Source organism: Leptidea sinapis, chromosome 3, assembly GCF_905404315.1.
Source record: "Leptidea sinapis chromosome 3, ilLepSina1.1, whole genome shotgun sequence".
Lineage (NCBI taxonomy): Eukaryota > Metazoa > Arthropoda > Insecta > Lepidoptera > Pieridae > Leptidea > Leptidea sinapis.
Window position 1 is genome coordinate 10779084 of NC_066267.1, and position 17490 is coordinate 10796573.

A 17490-nucleotide genomic window follows, 5' to 3' on the forward strand; every position below is an offset into this window, starting at 1 on the left:
AAATTGAGCAGACACTTTAATTAATAAACTTTTACTATAAACCTTTTTAATGTAATCTTAGCCCCAGTGTTATTTGAAATGACTGTCAGTTGTTTGGCAGATCGCAAATTAATTAAAAAAAATTATTGAATAAGGCGTTACTTTGCGGAAATCCATAATTATACAGATGATTTAAGTTTTCTTTAGTGTTAATTCCGCCAATATTTGTTTTTAAAAACAATTCGACACGTGTTTTGCCTCTACACGAGGCATCCTCAGGACGTGTTATAAATTAATTTGTTTTTTTTTTATATTGAACAGAACAACGTCTGTCGGGTTAGCTAGTATTATAGAAAATGCTCTTTTGTCCTACCTCCCATTAAAAACATAATCTATCCAAGAACGTATTTTACAAGTGTTAGTTGTTGCGAACCAGTATATTATCTTCTGTGTTTCCACTAGTGTTATCTATGGTTTGCTGTTTTAACGCTTCGTCCTATCAGGACCGAGGATTTAAAGTTGCGTCGGAAGAATCCATCGAAATAAAAAATGAAAAAAGAGACGAGGAATGACAGCGCGCCTCGGAATTCAGCTGTTTTTTTGTTGTGTAATATAGCGACATTAAAGTTAATTAAAAATAAAAGTTAAGTAAAACGAATTAGGTTTTGACTGAATTAATTTACCTTTCTCAATATCCTGATATTTGTCGAAGGGTTTCAGTGTGTTGTCTTTCGTGAAGCCTCCGAAAGCATACACGAGATGCGTACATAGGTACGGGTTGATATTCTGCGGGTTGAACTTGGCTGTACCGGGCCGGTAGACTGACCAGTTAGTGTAGTAGCATACCACTCTGGGAGTGCTTGATAGTGCTGAAACAATTATAATAAAAATAAAATATTTATTGAAAAAATCTTGTTTCAAATTAATATTAAAAATAATATTTATTTCCAATCTACTATTATGTTACAATCTTACAGTTAAATAACAGTTTCCGAAATGTATTAAATTGTTGCTTATGTATAATATTGTTATAATTATTTATAAAATATATATCTACATTCTACATAATTATGAAAAGTATAATTTTATTGACGTTAATCACTGTAATTAAGAACAGAAACGACACAAATATGAAACGAAGAATGTAATTGTAATAAGAGAACAAGTTTTAACAAACTCAAATAACTCATAAACTTTCAAAGAACATGAGTTTATTACACCGCTGAGATGCTTTTTAGCTTAGAATGTCGGCAGTTTGGTACCACAGAGGTGCTTTTTTACCGCCAAGCAGTAATGTGCAAGCATTAGGCCGTTTGTCCACTGCCACCGTCACCGGAACGTCACCGAGAACGAAATTTTTCTGTCCGAGATTTTGTATTGCCGCCACTTCGGCCCGTCACAATCACCGGGCCTAGTTCTAGAGGTAGCGCCGATTTAAGCGATATACCAGCGGACGGGATGACGGCGCTGAAGTGACGAGCATACGGTTGACATAAAGCCATAGTAAAAGTATGTATGTATCATTAAATCAGCGCCGTCATCTCGTTTTCGGTGACGACCCGGTGGCGGTGGCAGTGGACGTATGGCCTTATTGTCTTTAGATGTGAATGGTGTCAGTATTAGTGTAATTTCTGGCTTTTGTGTTTTGTGTTTTTCGAAAATCATGAGCGGTACCGCAATGGGCAGGGCGTATCACTTACCATCAGGTGAACAAATTGCTTATCTCGTCACTTTTTTTCATAAAAAAATAGATACGATATAAATTGTTAACTTTATTGCAAAGTTGGGAAGCTTCATGCAAGCAAGCAAAATCTAGCGCTAAAGATACAGTAAGCAAGGTTTGATTCTGTTTTACACAGAGACAAATAATACTAAGTTCATCTCTTGTACTGAGCACTTTATAATGGATTTGATAATACCCAGTTGAGAATTTTGGACTTAGAAGAGTGGGAAGCAGAAAGTATAATGAGCAGCAAATCGCTGGTTGGTATCGGGCGAGAAGGCTTTTTTTTATTTTAAATAAGGGATGAGACGAGCAGGACGTTCAGCTGATGGTAATTGATAACGCACTGCCCATTACAATCCAGTGCCGTTCAGGATTCTTGAATAACCCAAAAATTCTGAGCTGCACTACAATTGCACACGTCACCTTGAGACATAAAATGTCAATAGCTACGGTGCCCTTCAGGCCCAAATACAGCAATGTTTACAAATTACTTCTTCACGGCAGAAATAAGCACCGTTGTGGTACCCATAATCTAGCCGGCATCCTGTTCAAAGGAGCCTCCCACTGGCTTGGAACCAACCTTCCATTTTCCCCATAGTAAGATCACATTTGGACAATTTATTTATCCTTGTGTTGTTCATATCCCTTGTATAAAACAAACATTATGCTAACAGCTAAGATATAGAAATACCTAATCTTCACGTCATGTCTTTTTTACACAGGTTTATTTAAAGAGAGATATAAGCATTGCGTGTGCTACATCTTTATTCTCTTACTCACTTTGTATTCAGCAAAACTGAACACAAGCGGATATTAGCCACAAATAAATAAGAAAAATTTAATAAAAAAAACAACCGAGCGACCCCGCGACCCTCTCTCGCCTCACGCCTCCTCACGACTCAAGCACATCTCACCTATAACTATGTATGTAGTTGCGAACCTATCTTGGATGACACCGATTCCAAAAATTACAACAATCGTAACTAGAATTAGATGAATTAATTAGATTGTATAAATTGTTAAAATAAATCTATTGTTCTGAAATAGAGTTTTTGAAGTCGGTTGTTTTTTGTGTTAATTTTTTTTTATTTTTTGATTTTTAGTGAATTTGAAGTACACAACCAACAATTTGTCTAAATATGTGTAGATATACTAATTTAATATTTCAATGCAGCAATGAAAAATCTAAAAATAAATGTAAATTTATCATACAAATACGTAATGCAAATTTAAGACTTTTAAGGTTTTCTCATGGATGCCACTGTCAGGTCTGGACCAAAGTACAATGGGTACACGGGAAGCCAAATTACAATGGGTACACCGTGTGTGGTACACGGGAAGCACCAGCTTACTAAAAGCCAGCACCAGCCTACTTAAAATACCGACGAATTGAGAACCTCCTCCTTTTTTGAAGTCGGTTAACAAACAAGCTGTTTGATCGACTATATCTTTTGTATAAAGTTGATTTTAAAAAATAGAATAAAGAACAACTTCTGGACATATCCAGACAGATACTTAAAATGCAAAGGTTTGAAGATACGAGGTTGAACCTGAGACAATGTGCTATTGTGCGAGTCGCCCACTGGCTCATTGGCCTCACCACAGATTAAACTAAAATATTCAATGAACAAATTTTCGCCACGGTTAAAAATTACCAATACTTAGACTTCAGTAAGCTTCTAATCCCACCTAACGCTGATGACTATGGATGCTTTACTCGAAGTTCTTTTAATGTGAAACATTTATTACATCGTCTCAAACTATTCCGTCTGTGTGTTGCATGTCGCGTGACGGTCGGGCGGCGCCTATAGTTCGCAGCAGCTGACCGTGTAGTGTATAGACTATTACTCATTTGTGCCAGTGCTCCACGCTATTTTGTTTGTTTTTTTAATATGTGTATATAATCTAAATAATTGTTAAGTATTCTGTGATCTATGTACGGCTGGATCACTTGGCGTTGCGTAGAGATGTCGCTTCATTGTGTGTCGTCTATCGCATTTATCACGGGGCGTGTTCCGAAGAGATGTTTAACCAGATTCCTGCCGCTGAATTTCACCTTCGCACGACACGCCACAAGTTAGGATATCATCCCCAACATCTGGATGTGTGGCGGTCTTCCACAGTGCGGTTTTCAAGGAGCTTTCTTCCACGTACTATAAAGCTGTGGAATGAACTTCCTTGTGCGGTGTTTCCTGGACGATACGACATGGGTACCTTCAAAAAAAGCGCGTACACCTTCCTGAAAGGCCGGCAACGCTTCTGTGATTCCTCTGGTGTTGCAAGAGATTGTGGGCGGCGGTGATCACTTAACAACAGGTGACCCGTACGCTCGTTTATCCTCCTATTTAATAAAAAAAAGGTATTATGTAAGTCGTACTCTCCCTGATTAAAAATATTGATTTGAAAAGTATTGGGAATTAGTCACCCCATGTAAACTGTATAGCTATATATACATAAAAAAGAATTGAAAGTGTTCAAAATTCATCATTTTTAATCCTTTTCAATCAATATTTTTAACCAGGGCACAGAGCTCAATAGAAATATTAGTTGGAGACTTAGACTACTTTTATTATTTTTAAGGGATTGTGTGGTTTTATGAATCCTTATCTTTCTTCTATTTATGGTTGAATTGTTAGCATTAAATAGATGTGCTAAAAAACAACCTTACAAAAACGGTGTCTCGTGCATTAAAATAAAGTAATAAAAAAATATATTCTTGTATTCCTTACAACTCACCAAAACTAATTTTAAAATAGAAGATCAAACAAATGGTAGTACACTATGTTAGCAAATTACTTAATAATAATGTTAATTTACCAGTGGGAGGCTCCTTAGCACAGGATGCCGGCTAGATTATGGGTACCACAACGGTGCATATTTCTACCGTGAAGCAGTAATATGTAAACATTACTGTTTTGATCCGAAGGGTGCCGTAGCTAGTGAAATTACTGGGCAAATGAGACTTAACATCTTATGTCACAAGGTGACGAGCGCAATTTTAGTGCGCCTCCGAATTTTTAGGTTTTTCAAGAATCCTGAGCGGCACTGCAGTGTAATGGGTAGGGTGTATCAATTACCATCAGCTGAACGTCCTGCTCGTCTCGTCACTTATTTTCATAAGAAAAAAAAACATTTAGAGTAGCAAAACCTTTAATAAATCGACTCTGTTTGAAATTATCTATGGTAATAAGAACCATGTTTCCTTGCATACAAATATGCTATTTACTCGACTCTACCTATCACCATATATGGACATACATGTTTTGTCCCTTTGTCTCTCGAACAATAGCAGGTATCGCGAAACTCAGAAAATAGGTTGTTAATATCTGGCTACGTTTCGAATTTTCCCACTAGTTATTAATATGATTTCTGTCTCGCTAATTTAATTAAATAAAAATGAATGCGTATTGCGTATACATTCCAAAATTTAAGGCAAAATATTTGACTTATTTGCTTGAGCAATTGCTTTATTTATCAGTATAAAAGTACTAGCATTTATGTGGTTAAATATAATATTCATTAATTGCGCTATCGTACACAAAAACGACAATTTATTTTACAAAAAAAAATCACAACTTCAGAACCATTACAAGTATTTTAAATAAAAGAGTTTATCTCTCAGAAATTACTTTGATCCATAATTTCAACGACTGTCTTACAATTTTCGATCAGGTCACGTGTCCTGACGTGAGTTATATTTTATATCCATCCCAAGAAAAGTGCTAAACGCCGCTAACGAAGTTTTCACTTCAAAAATACACGTAATCTTACGCTTCCACGTAATGATAGTTTTAATTTTATGGAGTCATAGTATTGTAAATATAGTTATAAGCACGGTCGAGTAAAAAAGGACTCCGCGCCGTGATATTAGCAAGTGAAGCACCGTTATGCTAGTGTGTGTGAAAGAAAAAATTGTGTAACTAGTATCCCCCGTCGGTTACGGGGATATTAGTTACACAATTTTTTCTCCCTTAAGTAATCACAACAATATGGTCACAAATTCTTATAGTGTAGTATTTACACTTGTTCACAACGCACGACGGCATTTTCATTGCGACGCAAACTGATCTGTCACAGACGATGACAATTGTCATAATGGCCGCCTGTCGGCCGGTAGTAGTGTATGTGTGTGCGTAGGGCTATGTATATACACCTTAATCGGCTTGTTTTGGTGCTACACTGTTATGTAAGGTAACACGGAGTCTTTATTTTTTTACTAGTCTGTGGCTATAAGATTTGTTTTCTTCAAAATTGATGTGCAAACACTCACCTGGTGTGACAAATGTGAAAAACGCTGCTAGCAACGCCAGCCATCTTGTGTTACCCTGTGAACAACAAAACAATAGATTAGTGAAAAACGCTTACCATACTTTCAATATGAATTCGTTTGGCTTACGCTAGTTTATTTTTTACACGCTTTTTATTAGCTTCACCTGTATATATGTTTGTTTGTAACCGAGTCATTTGGGAGCGATTCTGACCCTTTAAACGCCAGATTTCGTTCAAACTTCGTAGATTTATCGTGGACCGATGACAATACATTAATTTGAGTAAATTATTCCATTTTTCATCTATCGTCGATAAGGCAGGGATTGATGTTAATTTGAAACAACCATTATAATTATTTTGGCAGCGACGCAATTTGTATTTCATTATGATATGTTATTGACGACCCATATAAAAATAGCCCAGTGGTTAGTGTTACCCTACCCACTGAGCTAAAGGTCCCGGGTTCGTATCGAATACGTAATGAATACGAATGTTTACTTCCAAATCATGGATGTTTATATACATTTATGTATGTTAAAGTATGTATATTGTATTCAATAAACATTATATAGTATCCATAGTATGGATATGCCTAGAAGAAGACTTATTTTTACTATATTTGTCTTTAAAGTACATAAAACTAAAAAATTAACAATTATCTTTCGTACATTCACTAAAAAATTAAACGTAAAACAGGATATTGAAGTAAATTGGGTATTGAACAAGACTGCGCCTTCATACTCGGCTATATAACGGTTGTTGGGTAAAGTCTATGATGATACGACTAAGGCTGGCAACCCTCTTTTGATTCTACTGGTGGTGTTGTTCACTGTTTGAATTATGAGGGGTGACGTCGATAATTATATTTTAAAATCCCGAGTGATGAAATAATTATAATGGTAACATTATCGCACGGGAGAAGATTCGATACCCTTTCTCGGTCCCCAAAGTAAGAATCGTTGACATTCTTCGCTAGGTTACAAATGTGCTGTTCTGATATACCAGATCGACTTCAAAGCTATCAATATTTTATTTTATTTGGGACACAAAACAATTACACACTAGATGGTAACATTAGAGGAAGAAATAACATAAGTAGTACTAAGTGCATAACCAACGACAATGTCCACGGGTTACTATATAAGTGTTAGATAACAAGAAAGAAAAGCATATTCTAATAACGCATTACAAACAGATGTTGCTTACAATATTATTATCAGGTTACATATAAGTCTCCAATGAGAATATTTAATTTCATAACAATGAGATTTAAGTTTAAATTTAATTGAATAACAATTATTAAGTTAATGCTGTTTCAATGTGCTATTAATTGCTGATTTGAATTGTTGTTCCGATATACCTAATATGTCAATATCTGAAAAGATTTCATTGTATGTGCTAAATAGGCGTTGCAGATTATGTAGCACATACAAATAATAGTGTGTTATTAATATTAAACGTAAAGGTTTGCATAAGAGGTGTATTATATCACGTTTTTGTTGTTTGGTACTTTACAGTTTTTGAAGTCGTTTTTTAACGGTAGTTTTTTTTATGTTTTACTTTTTAGTGTCAGTTAATAACAATAATATATCATCAACCTGAATGAAAACTCCTAAAAAACCCATACACAAAAAGCAATCATATCATCCAGGTAGACAAAAATTTTCATAAAAAATGTTGATAAAATCAAAACTACTGAGCCAAACTATATAAAAATTTTATGGGACCAAATGTCATCTATTCCGCATCGAACTAAAGAAGAATTACGTAAATCGGATCATAAATCTTCGAGTAATCGGAATTGACAACCTCCTCCTTTTTAAAGTCGGTTAAAAACCAAACCACACAGAATAATACAGAAAAAAATTACAAAGCTTAGAAAAGAACACCAATTAAAAAAAACACAAAAAATATTCTATAATATTTTTATTCAGTTCTTTATTTAAAACAGCATACATTTTAAACAGCATCACAGATGAAATGTAATCTCATTCAATTTCTTCGCATGCCAGGTAGCATTTTTGCAAGTGAGAACGACAAACAACGTCGTAATTATTTCAAAAGTGACAACTACAACTTGTAAACAGAAGGTATGCGGGTCGGCCATTATTAATTGACTATTTAACAAACTCGAACGACTTACACCGCGTTGAAGGTTTCTGGTTTGTTCTGTATTTTGAGATTCAAAAGTACATTGCAGCAGTTATTGCCCAAAGAACTGACTCAGCATTAAGCTGTATTGACATAACACCAACATAGTGCTGACTTTCAGCAACCCTCTGGTAACCCATTGAGTAATTACTAATTCGGTCGCTTAGAGGTCGAAATGAGCTCATAATTCATTTTATTATAAGTTTGATCTTTATACGGGTTTATTTATCAAAGACTATATATTATATAACCTGTAAAATGTATGTGTTATTGAATTATCGAATAAATGTTGTCATTCAAGTAGTAGTGTGCATAGTATTTATTTTAATAGTTCTTATTTATTTTGTGGCTTAGTTTAATTGTGGCATGTCATTTTCGCCTATAATTAATGCATCACTTACCATATGAATGTTATTGTTTTTGTATTATACAGTGATTATATTAGCATACCTTGTTGGCGGAACTTTTTAAATAATTAAGTATATTAATTAAGTTTATGCACTTTTTCGCAAAGTAAAAATTCACGTCCATCCGTTCTCGGATTTTTTTTAAAGGGGTAAAAAGTTTACACTTTACGTATAAATATATAGATAATTAACTAGTCTGTTGAGGCCATCGTGAAGATTTTGTTTTAAATATATTTTGCTAAAACAGGTATTGTCAATATAAGAAAGGAATGTCATATGACGAGAGCACAAGTGGCGCAATGTTTGAGGTCAGTTACGATAAAAGCCCAACATTACGTCAGCTGGGACCGGAATCACACTGTGACACGAATTGTGGCATTTTTCTATACTGTGTCAGCGGGTCATATTATTGTGTCTGTTGGCATTTAACAAAATCAAAAATTATAAGACTTTTGAAACTCATTTCCTGTTTGAAAAGCAAGGGGCGCAGACTTTTGAATATTTTCTTATTCTTCTCTTTCCAGACTTCAAAGTCAAGTAAACTTTGTTCAATTAGGCTGAGACGAAGCGCTTTTTAATCATTAATATAAATTACGGAATCTACCATATATACCTTATTCTGAACTTCTTTTTTAATTTATTTATTGTTAAGAACTTAAATTAAATTGCAATACAAAAGCAGTCCATAAAACTCTTCTGTCTTCTGTCTTCAAATAAACGCAGTGTAATCTTACTTACGTTTAAAATTACTTCTCCATGTCATGTAATTACATAGTGACAAAGTAAGATAAAGACAAATATTTTTAAACTTGGAATGATTTTACTTCGCGTTTATTAATAACACAGGCTGGGTTTGTGTGCAGTACCGTACATTCTACATTGCAGTTTGAACAAAATAATTTATGATAATAGAAAAAACAATGTATAAGCAACAGAAAAAACCACACACCAAGACGTATTCTTTTTTTCTTTTTATGGAAAAGGTGTACAAACGAGTATACGGGTCACCTGGTGTTAAGTGATCACCGCCGCCCACATTCTATTGTAACACCAGAGGAATCGCAGAAGTATTGCCAGCCTTTTAGGAAGGCTTACTTGCTCTTTTTGAAGTTACCCACGCCGTATCGTCCCGGAAACACCGCACAAGGAAGCTCCACATTCCACAGCGTTGTAGTATGTGGAAGATAGCTCCTCGAAAACCGCACTGTGGAGGACTGCCACTTATCCAGATGGTAAAATATTAAAATTAAATAAATAATTAAGTTAACCATTAAAATGGTTTCAATATTGTTTGCAAACGAATACACTAATCCGCAGAGCTAGAACAGAACTACAAAGCTGTGGAATGAACTTCCTTGTGCGGTGTTTCCGGGACCTTACGACATACCTTCAAAAAAAGCGTGTACACCTTCCTTAAAGGCCGGCAACGCTCCTGTGATTCCTCTGGTGTTGCAAGAGAATGTGGGCGGTGGTGATCACTTAACACCAGGTGACCTGTACACCCTTTTGTCCTCCTTTTCCATAAAAAAAAAACGAACTAGACCACAACCTCGTGAACCCTTCAATATTGCTTCTACAAAACAAAAGCCTTCACCGTAAAGCGACGCCAAGACATCAGTATTCAGTGTGCAAGTGACAGGTTCGTAATTACAAAAGGAATGCTCACCGTTACGCGAACAAAAGTAAACTTAACTGTTTCATATTATTATTTATGCCATTCATATTTTGTATTGTTCTCTAGTATCTAGACCGACATATACAATTCCGTAACTTCCTGTAACTGTTAGGTAAGCTACATATTTTTGTAGGTTTTGTTTTAAATGAGAAAAAAATCTAAGAACTTTTCCAGTAGTCATCAGACTACATTACCTATATAGACAAATATGATCGTGTAACTAAATCACACGGATTTTAGGTTAAAGCGAAGAGTAAGCAGAAAACACGCAAACATGGTGTTTTTAGACAAGTTTTATGGTGAAAGTATAGCATTTGGAGCTATGAACACTACTTAATCCTGTTACACATATCCTTAAGTCTTATTTGTAGGTTGCTAATGCTTGCTGTTGGTTATAGTTAAAACTGCCGAGCCTTTTTGAACTACCACATTTCTTTGAAGTTAAACAAGTTTTTTGGCATGACGTGACGCATTTTTTTGGTACTTCTCTCAGAAAAGTTATTCTTATAGCTTGTACTTTTTTGTGTAGGTTCGATTGATCAGATTAGTAGTGAATAACGAGGATTGTAAGCATATAAACTGTTTTCCACGCAAGAATTTGAAAATATTGGCTTTGTTACATAGATGGCGGGCCGGCAGCTGTGAACTCATATCTCTCAAAGGTCGCTGGCATTTAATGTCGCTTTAAGTAACGTGTAATGTGTGCTGCCAGGTGTTTGTAAGAAGAAGAGGCTCCGGGGGAATATCAATAAGAAGAAAATGGGGCATTTTAAAGGTTTTCCTTCGGAGCGTGGTAAGGAATTTAAGGGGACGTAATCAAAATACCACCAAGTTAATTTGTGTTTCGAATAGCGTGTGAAATGCAAGAAAAAAATAAGAATCCATAGAATATCTATGTTATATAAAATAAACTCATAACATATCAAGTGGCGGCACTGCATAAGCCCAATTTTACAGTTCGAAAATTGATATTCAAACTCGAAACTTCAATTAAACTAGTTGCCCAAGCATCAACATTTTCCTCTTTTTTATATAAAAAGTTTTAAGATCGATTAATAGAGATTAGTGTAAAAAATATTCTCTGAACAGCTGATTATATATTAACAAGTGAAGAAAGAAGTTTGTAATTTTTGAAAATTCTCCAAATATCATATCAGCCTTTCATCAACAATCTAACTAGCTACCTCACTAATAAGCTGTATCCTTTAGTTAATAATAATGCTAACACATAGGATTTTCCTTGATTAATGCGAGTTATTTCGCGATTAATTTTATACTATTCATCTTGCCCCAAACTAGGCCCATGCCTATATACTACGCAATGCAAAGATAAATTTAAAACAACATACATATTTAAAGAGATATAAACATCTTTGACTCAGAAACAAACATCTATCAAATATTTGCACCTACCGAGAATCGCAACCGATACCTTTAGTTCGGTGGGTAGGATCACTAACCACTGAGCTATCTGGGTATTTGATATAAAAGCATTTAAATCGGTTAGTAGAGTGCAGTTTTCACTCCATTTAATTACTAGGGCAGATGCCACATCATATAACATATAATTATACAAAACTTAACGAAGCATACGTCCATGACGATTTACTTTTGCTTAGATAATATTACGTTATGCTCATGTTATTTCACGGTGATGATTTATCTGTCTTCCGTTTCCATTCAACAAAAAGGTCCTATAGGCCATATTTGTAACAATGCCAGTTCTTTCTGTGTCTATTGTTTTATGTACAACTGTATTGTTATATTTTACTTTCCACATCTCGAAATTCTTAGAAATATTATGCATAATTTACACTCTGTGTTAGCTTTTTGATATAGGGGGGGGCATGGATATCTCTAAGACCAAAGGCCAAGATATGCATTGCCAGTTTGATGTATGTACTAGTTGAAACATACAATAGATACTTTTTCTAAATAACTGATTTTATTATCATTATGCTACAAAGCATTGTTTTGTAAATAGTTCAGTTAAAGACCGTAAAATTTCGCAAATGATGCTTCAAACGATTTCATACAAATTCACCATGCCTTAAAATTTCTGAGAGGTTTACGGATAATGTTTGCTTGCGTTTACATCGATTGCAATAACATTTCTGTAATAGCGTCCCTATTTTCAATCTTATTGCGCACATCTCAACTTTTGACGGTAGTTGTAAATTTTAATTAGCTTGCGATACGGTTGCAGTGTTCATTATTGTCGAAAGCCGTGACCGATACAATATTATTTTTTAAGGGCTCACTAACTTACGACTTTCGATGACTTTTAAGTTGATAAATTTTGTAGAGCAGAAATGAATAGCGATAGTCTCTTTCTTATATAGGCACAAGGAGTGATCCGGCAATGTTTTGCAATATAAATTAGGTAAGCGCCCGCTCATTGTATGAATAAAATGTAAAATATTATGTAATGAAATGTCATTGATTGAATTAATTGTATTGCAAATACAAAGGTTGCAATTACAAGTACAAAATATAGGTTCTGGATATATATTTTCCACAAATTATATACTTAAACCTTCTCCGAAATACGCTGTATAAATATTATTCCGATCGGTTCAGTAGTTTTCGCAGAATAATCAAAGGAAAAAACGGGACACCGATTATTAGTAGGTATAGATATTTTATCTACACCGATGCTTTAAGTCCTCTATTAAAGATTCTGAAACAGTTAGCTTATTGCCAACATTAAAACACCCAATGTTCTAATAACCGTTACATCATCCAAAAGAGTGTTGTAATGTTGTACTGAATTTCATAACAACACTCCTATGTTTTTTTTACTCGCGTTAGAACATTTTCGTTTACGCGCGTTCCACACTATCAGAACGGCGCGCGCCGTAAAAAAAAGTAGGTTATTCGAATCCCCGCCATTTTTCTTCGATATTTTTATTGTTTTGTTCACAAAAAATATATAACATAATATTCGAGTGAATTTTAATTATTGCACTATACAAAATATAAATTACTACTAAAATAAATAATTGTTTCATTAATACTTACTTTATTTGTATATAATCAGTAATGAATTCTTATTAGGTTACTACTAGGACGGGTGTTTTAATGTTAGCAGTAAGCTAACTATTCCAGAATCTTTTAGAGGATTCATATTCTGGGTGTAGATAAAGTCTTGTATGCAACTATTGATAATTAGGTATTAAAACACTCATGTGATACTATTATCACACGAGGCGAAGTTTTTAAATGTACTATGTTTTAATTTTAATATATTTTAGTTATATTGCGAGTCTTAATTTAAATACCATGATTTTTAGTTAGGAGTCGTCCTAATAAAATGGGGACCGTGGGGACCCCATGCGAGCAGTTATGTGATTTTCTTATATTCTATCGATCACGATTCTTTGATGATACGGTTTTATTTTACAAATTAGACAGTTACAATAACAACATGTAAGCTTATTGGACCAACGAAGCATGAAGATCAACAATTGTTTGAAGTTTTTTCTAACGGATTGCAAAGTTTCACAGTAGTTCAAACAATTTTCCCAATAAATATAGCCATGAACATAGTTCTAGCCTTGACAGGGCGATATTTGTTCATCTAGATATTAATATTTGAACATGTATCTCTTTCGGCAACATTCCGGAGCAGAGAACTTGTCAAAATTATCACGTCATTGAGCACACGTTGCGCCAGAGTCTATACTATATGCTAACGACTGTGGAACATAAACCTCGTATTCCATTCAGTGATGTCGCAAATATGTGCCAATCAATATGTGGAGTAATGTTTGTAGGTAAGGTCCTGTGAGTATTGCAAGTTTCACAGATATCTAGACGATGTTTTATGCTCTAAGCGAAACTTTGTAAACGAATAGCATTTTCAATCGATTTGAGGCATTAAATTCTCGGGTTTTTTTAAAAGTTTTGTTTTTGAGACAGTGATTATTTATATTTTAACTCACCACTACAATTTTCTAGTTTCTGTAGTGTAGATAAATATTTTAATAATTAATGATATTTTTAACTGTATTTAATTAAGGGGGCTTCACTCACCGTTCATCGGTGTTGGTACTGATGTTATCGAGAACCCACTACGCTCACGAATGGTCCAACACTCACAACCGTGAGTAAAGCCGATTTAAATAAAGTTAATAATGTCTCAGGAAAGTTGTAATAATGCTATTATATTAAAAAATTAAGAAAAATTGTACAAGGTTAACAGTCTAAGATAAAATAAGTCAAAAATACTAAAAAAACTTCAAGTTCTACATTGATAACTAAAAATAGGGCGTTATAATATTTAGCACTAGACTGTTATCAAAGAAAGAATAAAGACTTAAATAATAATTCAGGAATAAGATAGAATAGAGTGTTAGTTCTGTGGACCTCGGACCCTATTTTGAAGTGTTAGTAGCTTAGTTTGAAGTTTCTATGTCTGCTAGAAGTGCCTTATAGTTTTGATGATCGGTCGATCAGTCCGTGACTGACAGAATTATGAAATATAACTAGTTATTTCTTATACTACTGGTTCAAATTGAATAAAATTAAATATACCGTTTACAATGCCTGTTTTAGGTACTGAAAATTCAGGCTTGTAGTCTTATCATCAACTAAGTTATAGGGGATCGAAATTGGCCTGAAATGCTTCGAAAAAAGAATAGTACGACTGTGCCGCTTGTTTTTGACAGCCGCTCGACTTGGCGCATATACACTTTTAACTGTATGACAGTGTATACCTGTATGATTTTATTACTTTAGTTCCAATATAGCGCAGAAAAATCCAGTACGGTACACATTTTCCGGCAACAAACTATTACGGAAGAAATACAAGCTTAAGTTGTAATTAATTACAATATTACTAAGGAAACTAGGTCCCCGGTATATGGTAAACACATTATGAGACCACAAGTTGCAAAGGAGATTCGACAAGTGAGCGCATTGCGTAACACACCGGTTTGATTCCTGCACAGCGGAGTGGCATTCTCACCAAGAAAGTATACTTGTAACTTTCTACGCCTTACGCACGACTGGATTAAACGTTATTATATTTTACTTGTTTTTTGATTGCCTTGTTATCATAATTTTATTAGACATTTTAAAATTTTATTCTTATTTTTCACTGTAATATATAAATGGACAAGTGCTAGTCGGAGTCGCCCACCTAGTGTTCAGTACATATTATTAGGTGCCCTATAATTATAAAAAAATGAATTTTATTTTGTTTTTCATAGTAAATCGGAAGCTATGTACATATCATAAAAATAATTAAAAATCTTTTTAAACTTGAGCCAATGAAGCCCTTTCATACGATACCCCACATGATACGGTTAACTTTGGGTTCTTAAAGGGTTCCTTGCATAAAGATCCTGTTTTTTATGATTTAACTAGTTGATGCCTACGACTTCGTCCGCGTAGATAAAGGGTTTTTTAAAATAATAAGCAAGTTTGGAATTGTAGATTATCTCATGTCCTTTTCCAGTTTCGTATCCCAATTTCGCTCCTGTTCCCAACATTTTATATGAATCTTATTTCGGGGAAGATTATTATGGCAAACTAAACCTACTATTGGTATAGTTATAGCTCATCGACGTTAATTTCAATGTTTCACAATGGATTTTTCCGGGATAAAGTGTAGCCTATGTCCTTTCCCAATCTCTAGTCTAACGCTGTACCAAATTTTATCAAAATCGGTTCAGTAGTACGGCGTAAGAGCGTAACAAAGAAACTTACATTCACATTTATAATATAACTAGCTGACCCGACAGACGTTGTCCTGTAGATAATAAAAAAATATTGTTTTATGGTAAATTTGCCAATAATATTTCAAAACATCAAGAATTATTTCTTAAAAAATGCTGCCTGTTGTTATAATGAAATTGTTTCACAGCGGAACTGTCAAACCGTGCGTCACTAAATTCTCTCATAGAAAATATGTCCATACAAAACAAATATTGAAAATAAAAATAATTATGGGTCCCAAATCGAAGTAAAAACTATACTATCTCTCAAGTTGGATCAAACTGCAACCCCATTGAAATCCGTTCATTAGTTTAGGAGTCCATCGCGGACAAACAACGTGTCACGTAATTTAAATATATTAAGATTATAGTAGCGATTACAAATGTATAGTTTTCGCACTTCTCCCCTATTCTTGTCGTATATGACGTTTGCATTTCTTGCCAAATTTCATTGTTATAGAATCTAGTTCAATTGAAAATATCCTACCTATAAATATTTGATTCCCTTGAGAGTGTCGAAGTATACTTTTGGCATAAACGGCCGTATCTTTTTTATTCGTTAACTTAGAAGTATGATTTCTTCACAGCTTTAAGAAACTGTAGACGTTTTATATCTAAATGATATTGACATCGCGGAAACTATTGATGTTAGATGAAAATTTTTACAGAACACACCATTATTTAGAAAAAAGTGTCGCCTTAGTATGTGTCATATATGTTTATTTATTTTAATAATTTAATTCAAATGTCGCTACTACGTGCTCAGTCCTGTGTGTATGCGGACGAAGTCGCGTGGTAACAGGTAGTGATTAATATGATGACACCAGTCTACTGTTTTCAATATGATTGCCGATCACCAATTACTTCGACTAATGCTAGCATTTGAAAATTTGCTTACAATAATAATTTATTAACCAATGTAGCATAAACATGTATGTTCAGAACTATTAAACTATTAGCTTATGTTATCCTGTTATCTTGGGCGCAGTCATTCACTTTTCCGTTCAATGTTGGCAAAGGTCGCATGTTTTCGTTATAAATACCGCAAGTCAATGACCTTTCTAACGGAAATGTTTCATGCTTTGAATGACACTAAAGATTCTAAAGTACAGGGCCAAGGAACACAAATAATAAGATGAATACCTACGTTTAAATAAGACATGCAATTTACAAGCAATGAGCTGGCTCGTATTCAATAGCATACGAGTATTATGTTAAACAAATACTTCAAACATATCGAATACTGGCTTAACAAATATTACGTAGAATTTCTGCAGTATACTTTGGAGGGAGTATTTGTCAAGAGTGTTCCGAAGAGCCGTTTAGCCTGATTCCCACTTCGACGTTCCACTAATTAAAAGATTATACTAACATTTAACAATGATATTAACTTATTTTTCCTGAAAACAAACATTTGTTTTGTAGTAAGTAATCCAAACTAGTTTGGATTCTTGAGAGGCTACAACAGATTAAAACCTACAAATACATCAAAACTCTAGTCACAATGCCGAAAAGTTCCACCCCGGGTAGAATGTTTGATTTTTCAATAAAACTGTCGATACT

At 34.3% G+C, this 17490-nt stretch overlaps 1 protein-coding gene across 1 annotated transcript in view; it reads right to left on the reverse strand.

Annotated features, from left to right (window-relative positions):
• LOC126979063 (mucin-5AC) overlaps window positions 1-17490 on the reverse strand; it is a 130198-nt gene that overhangs the window by 75527 nt on the left and 37181 nt on the right. The window contains exons 2-3 of the mRNA XM_050828255.1: window positions 5976-6030; window positions 663-848 (exon numbers count right to left, since the gene is read on the reverse strand). Coding sequence (XP_050684212.1) covers window positions 663-848; window positions 5976-6030 — 241 coding nt within the window. The remainder of the gene's footprint in view (window positions 1-662; window positions 849-5975; window positions 6031-17490) is intronic.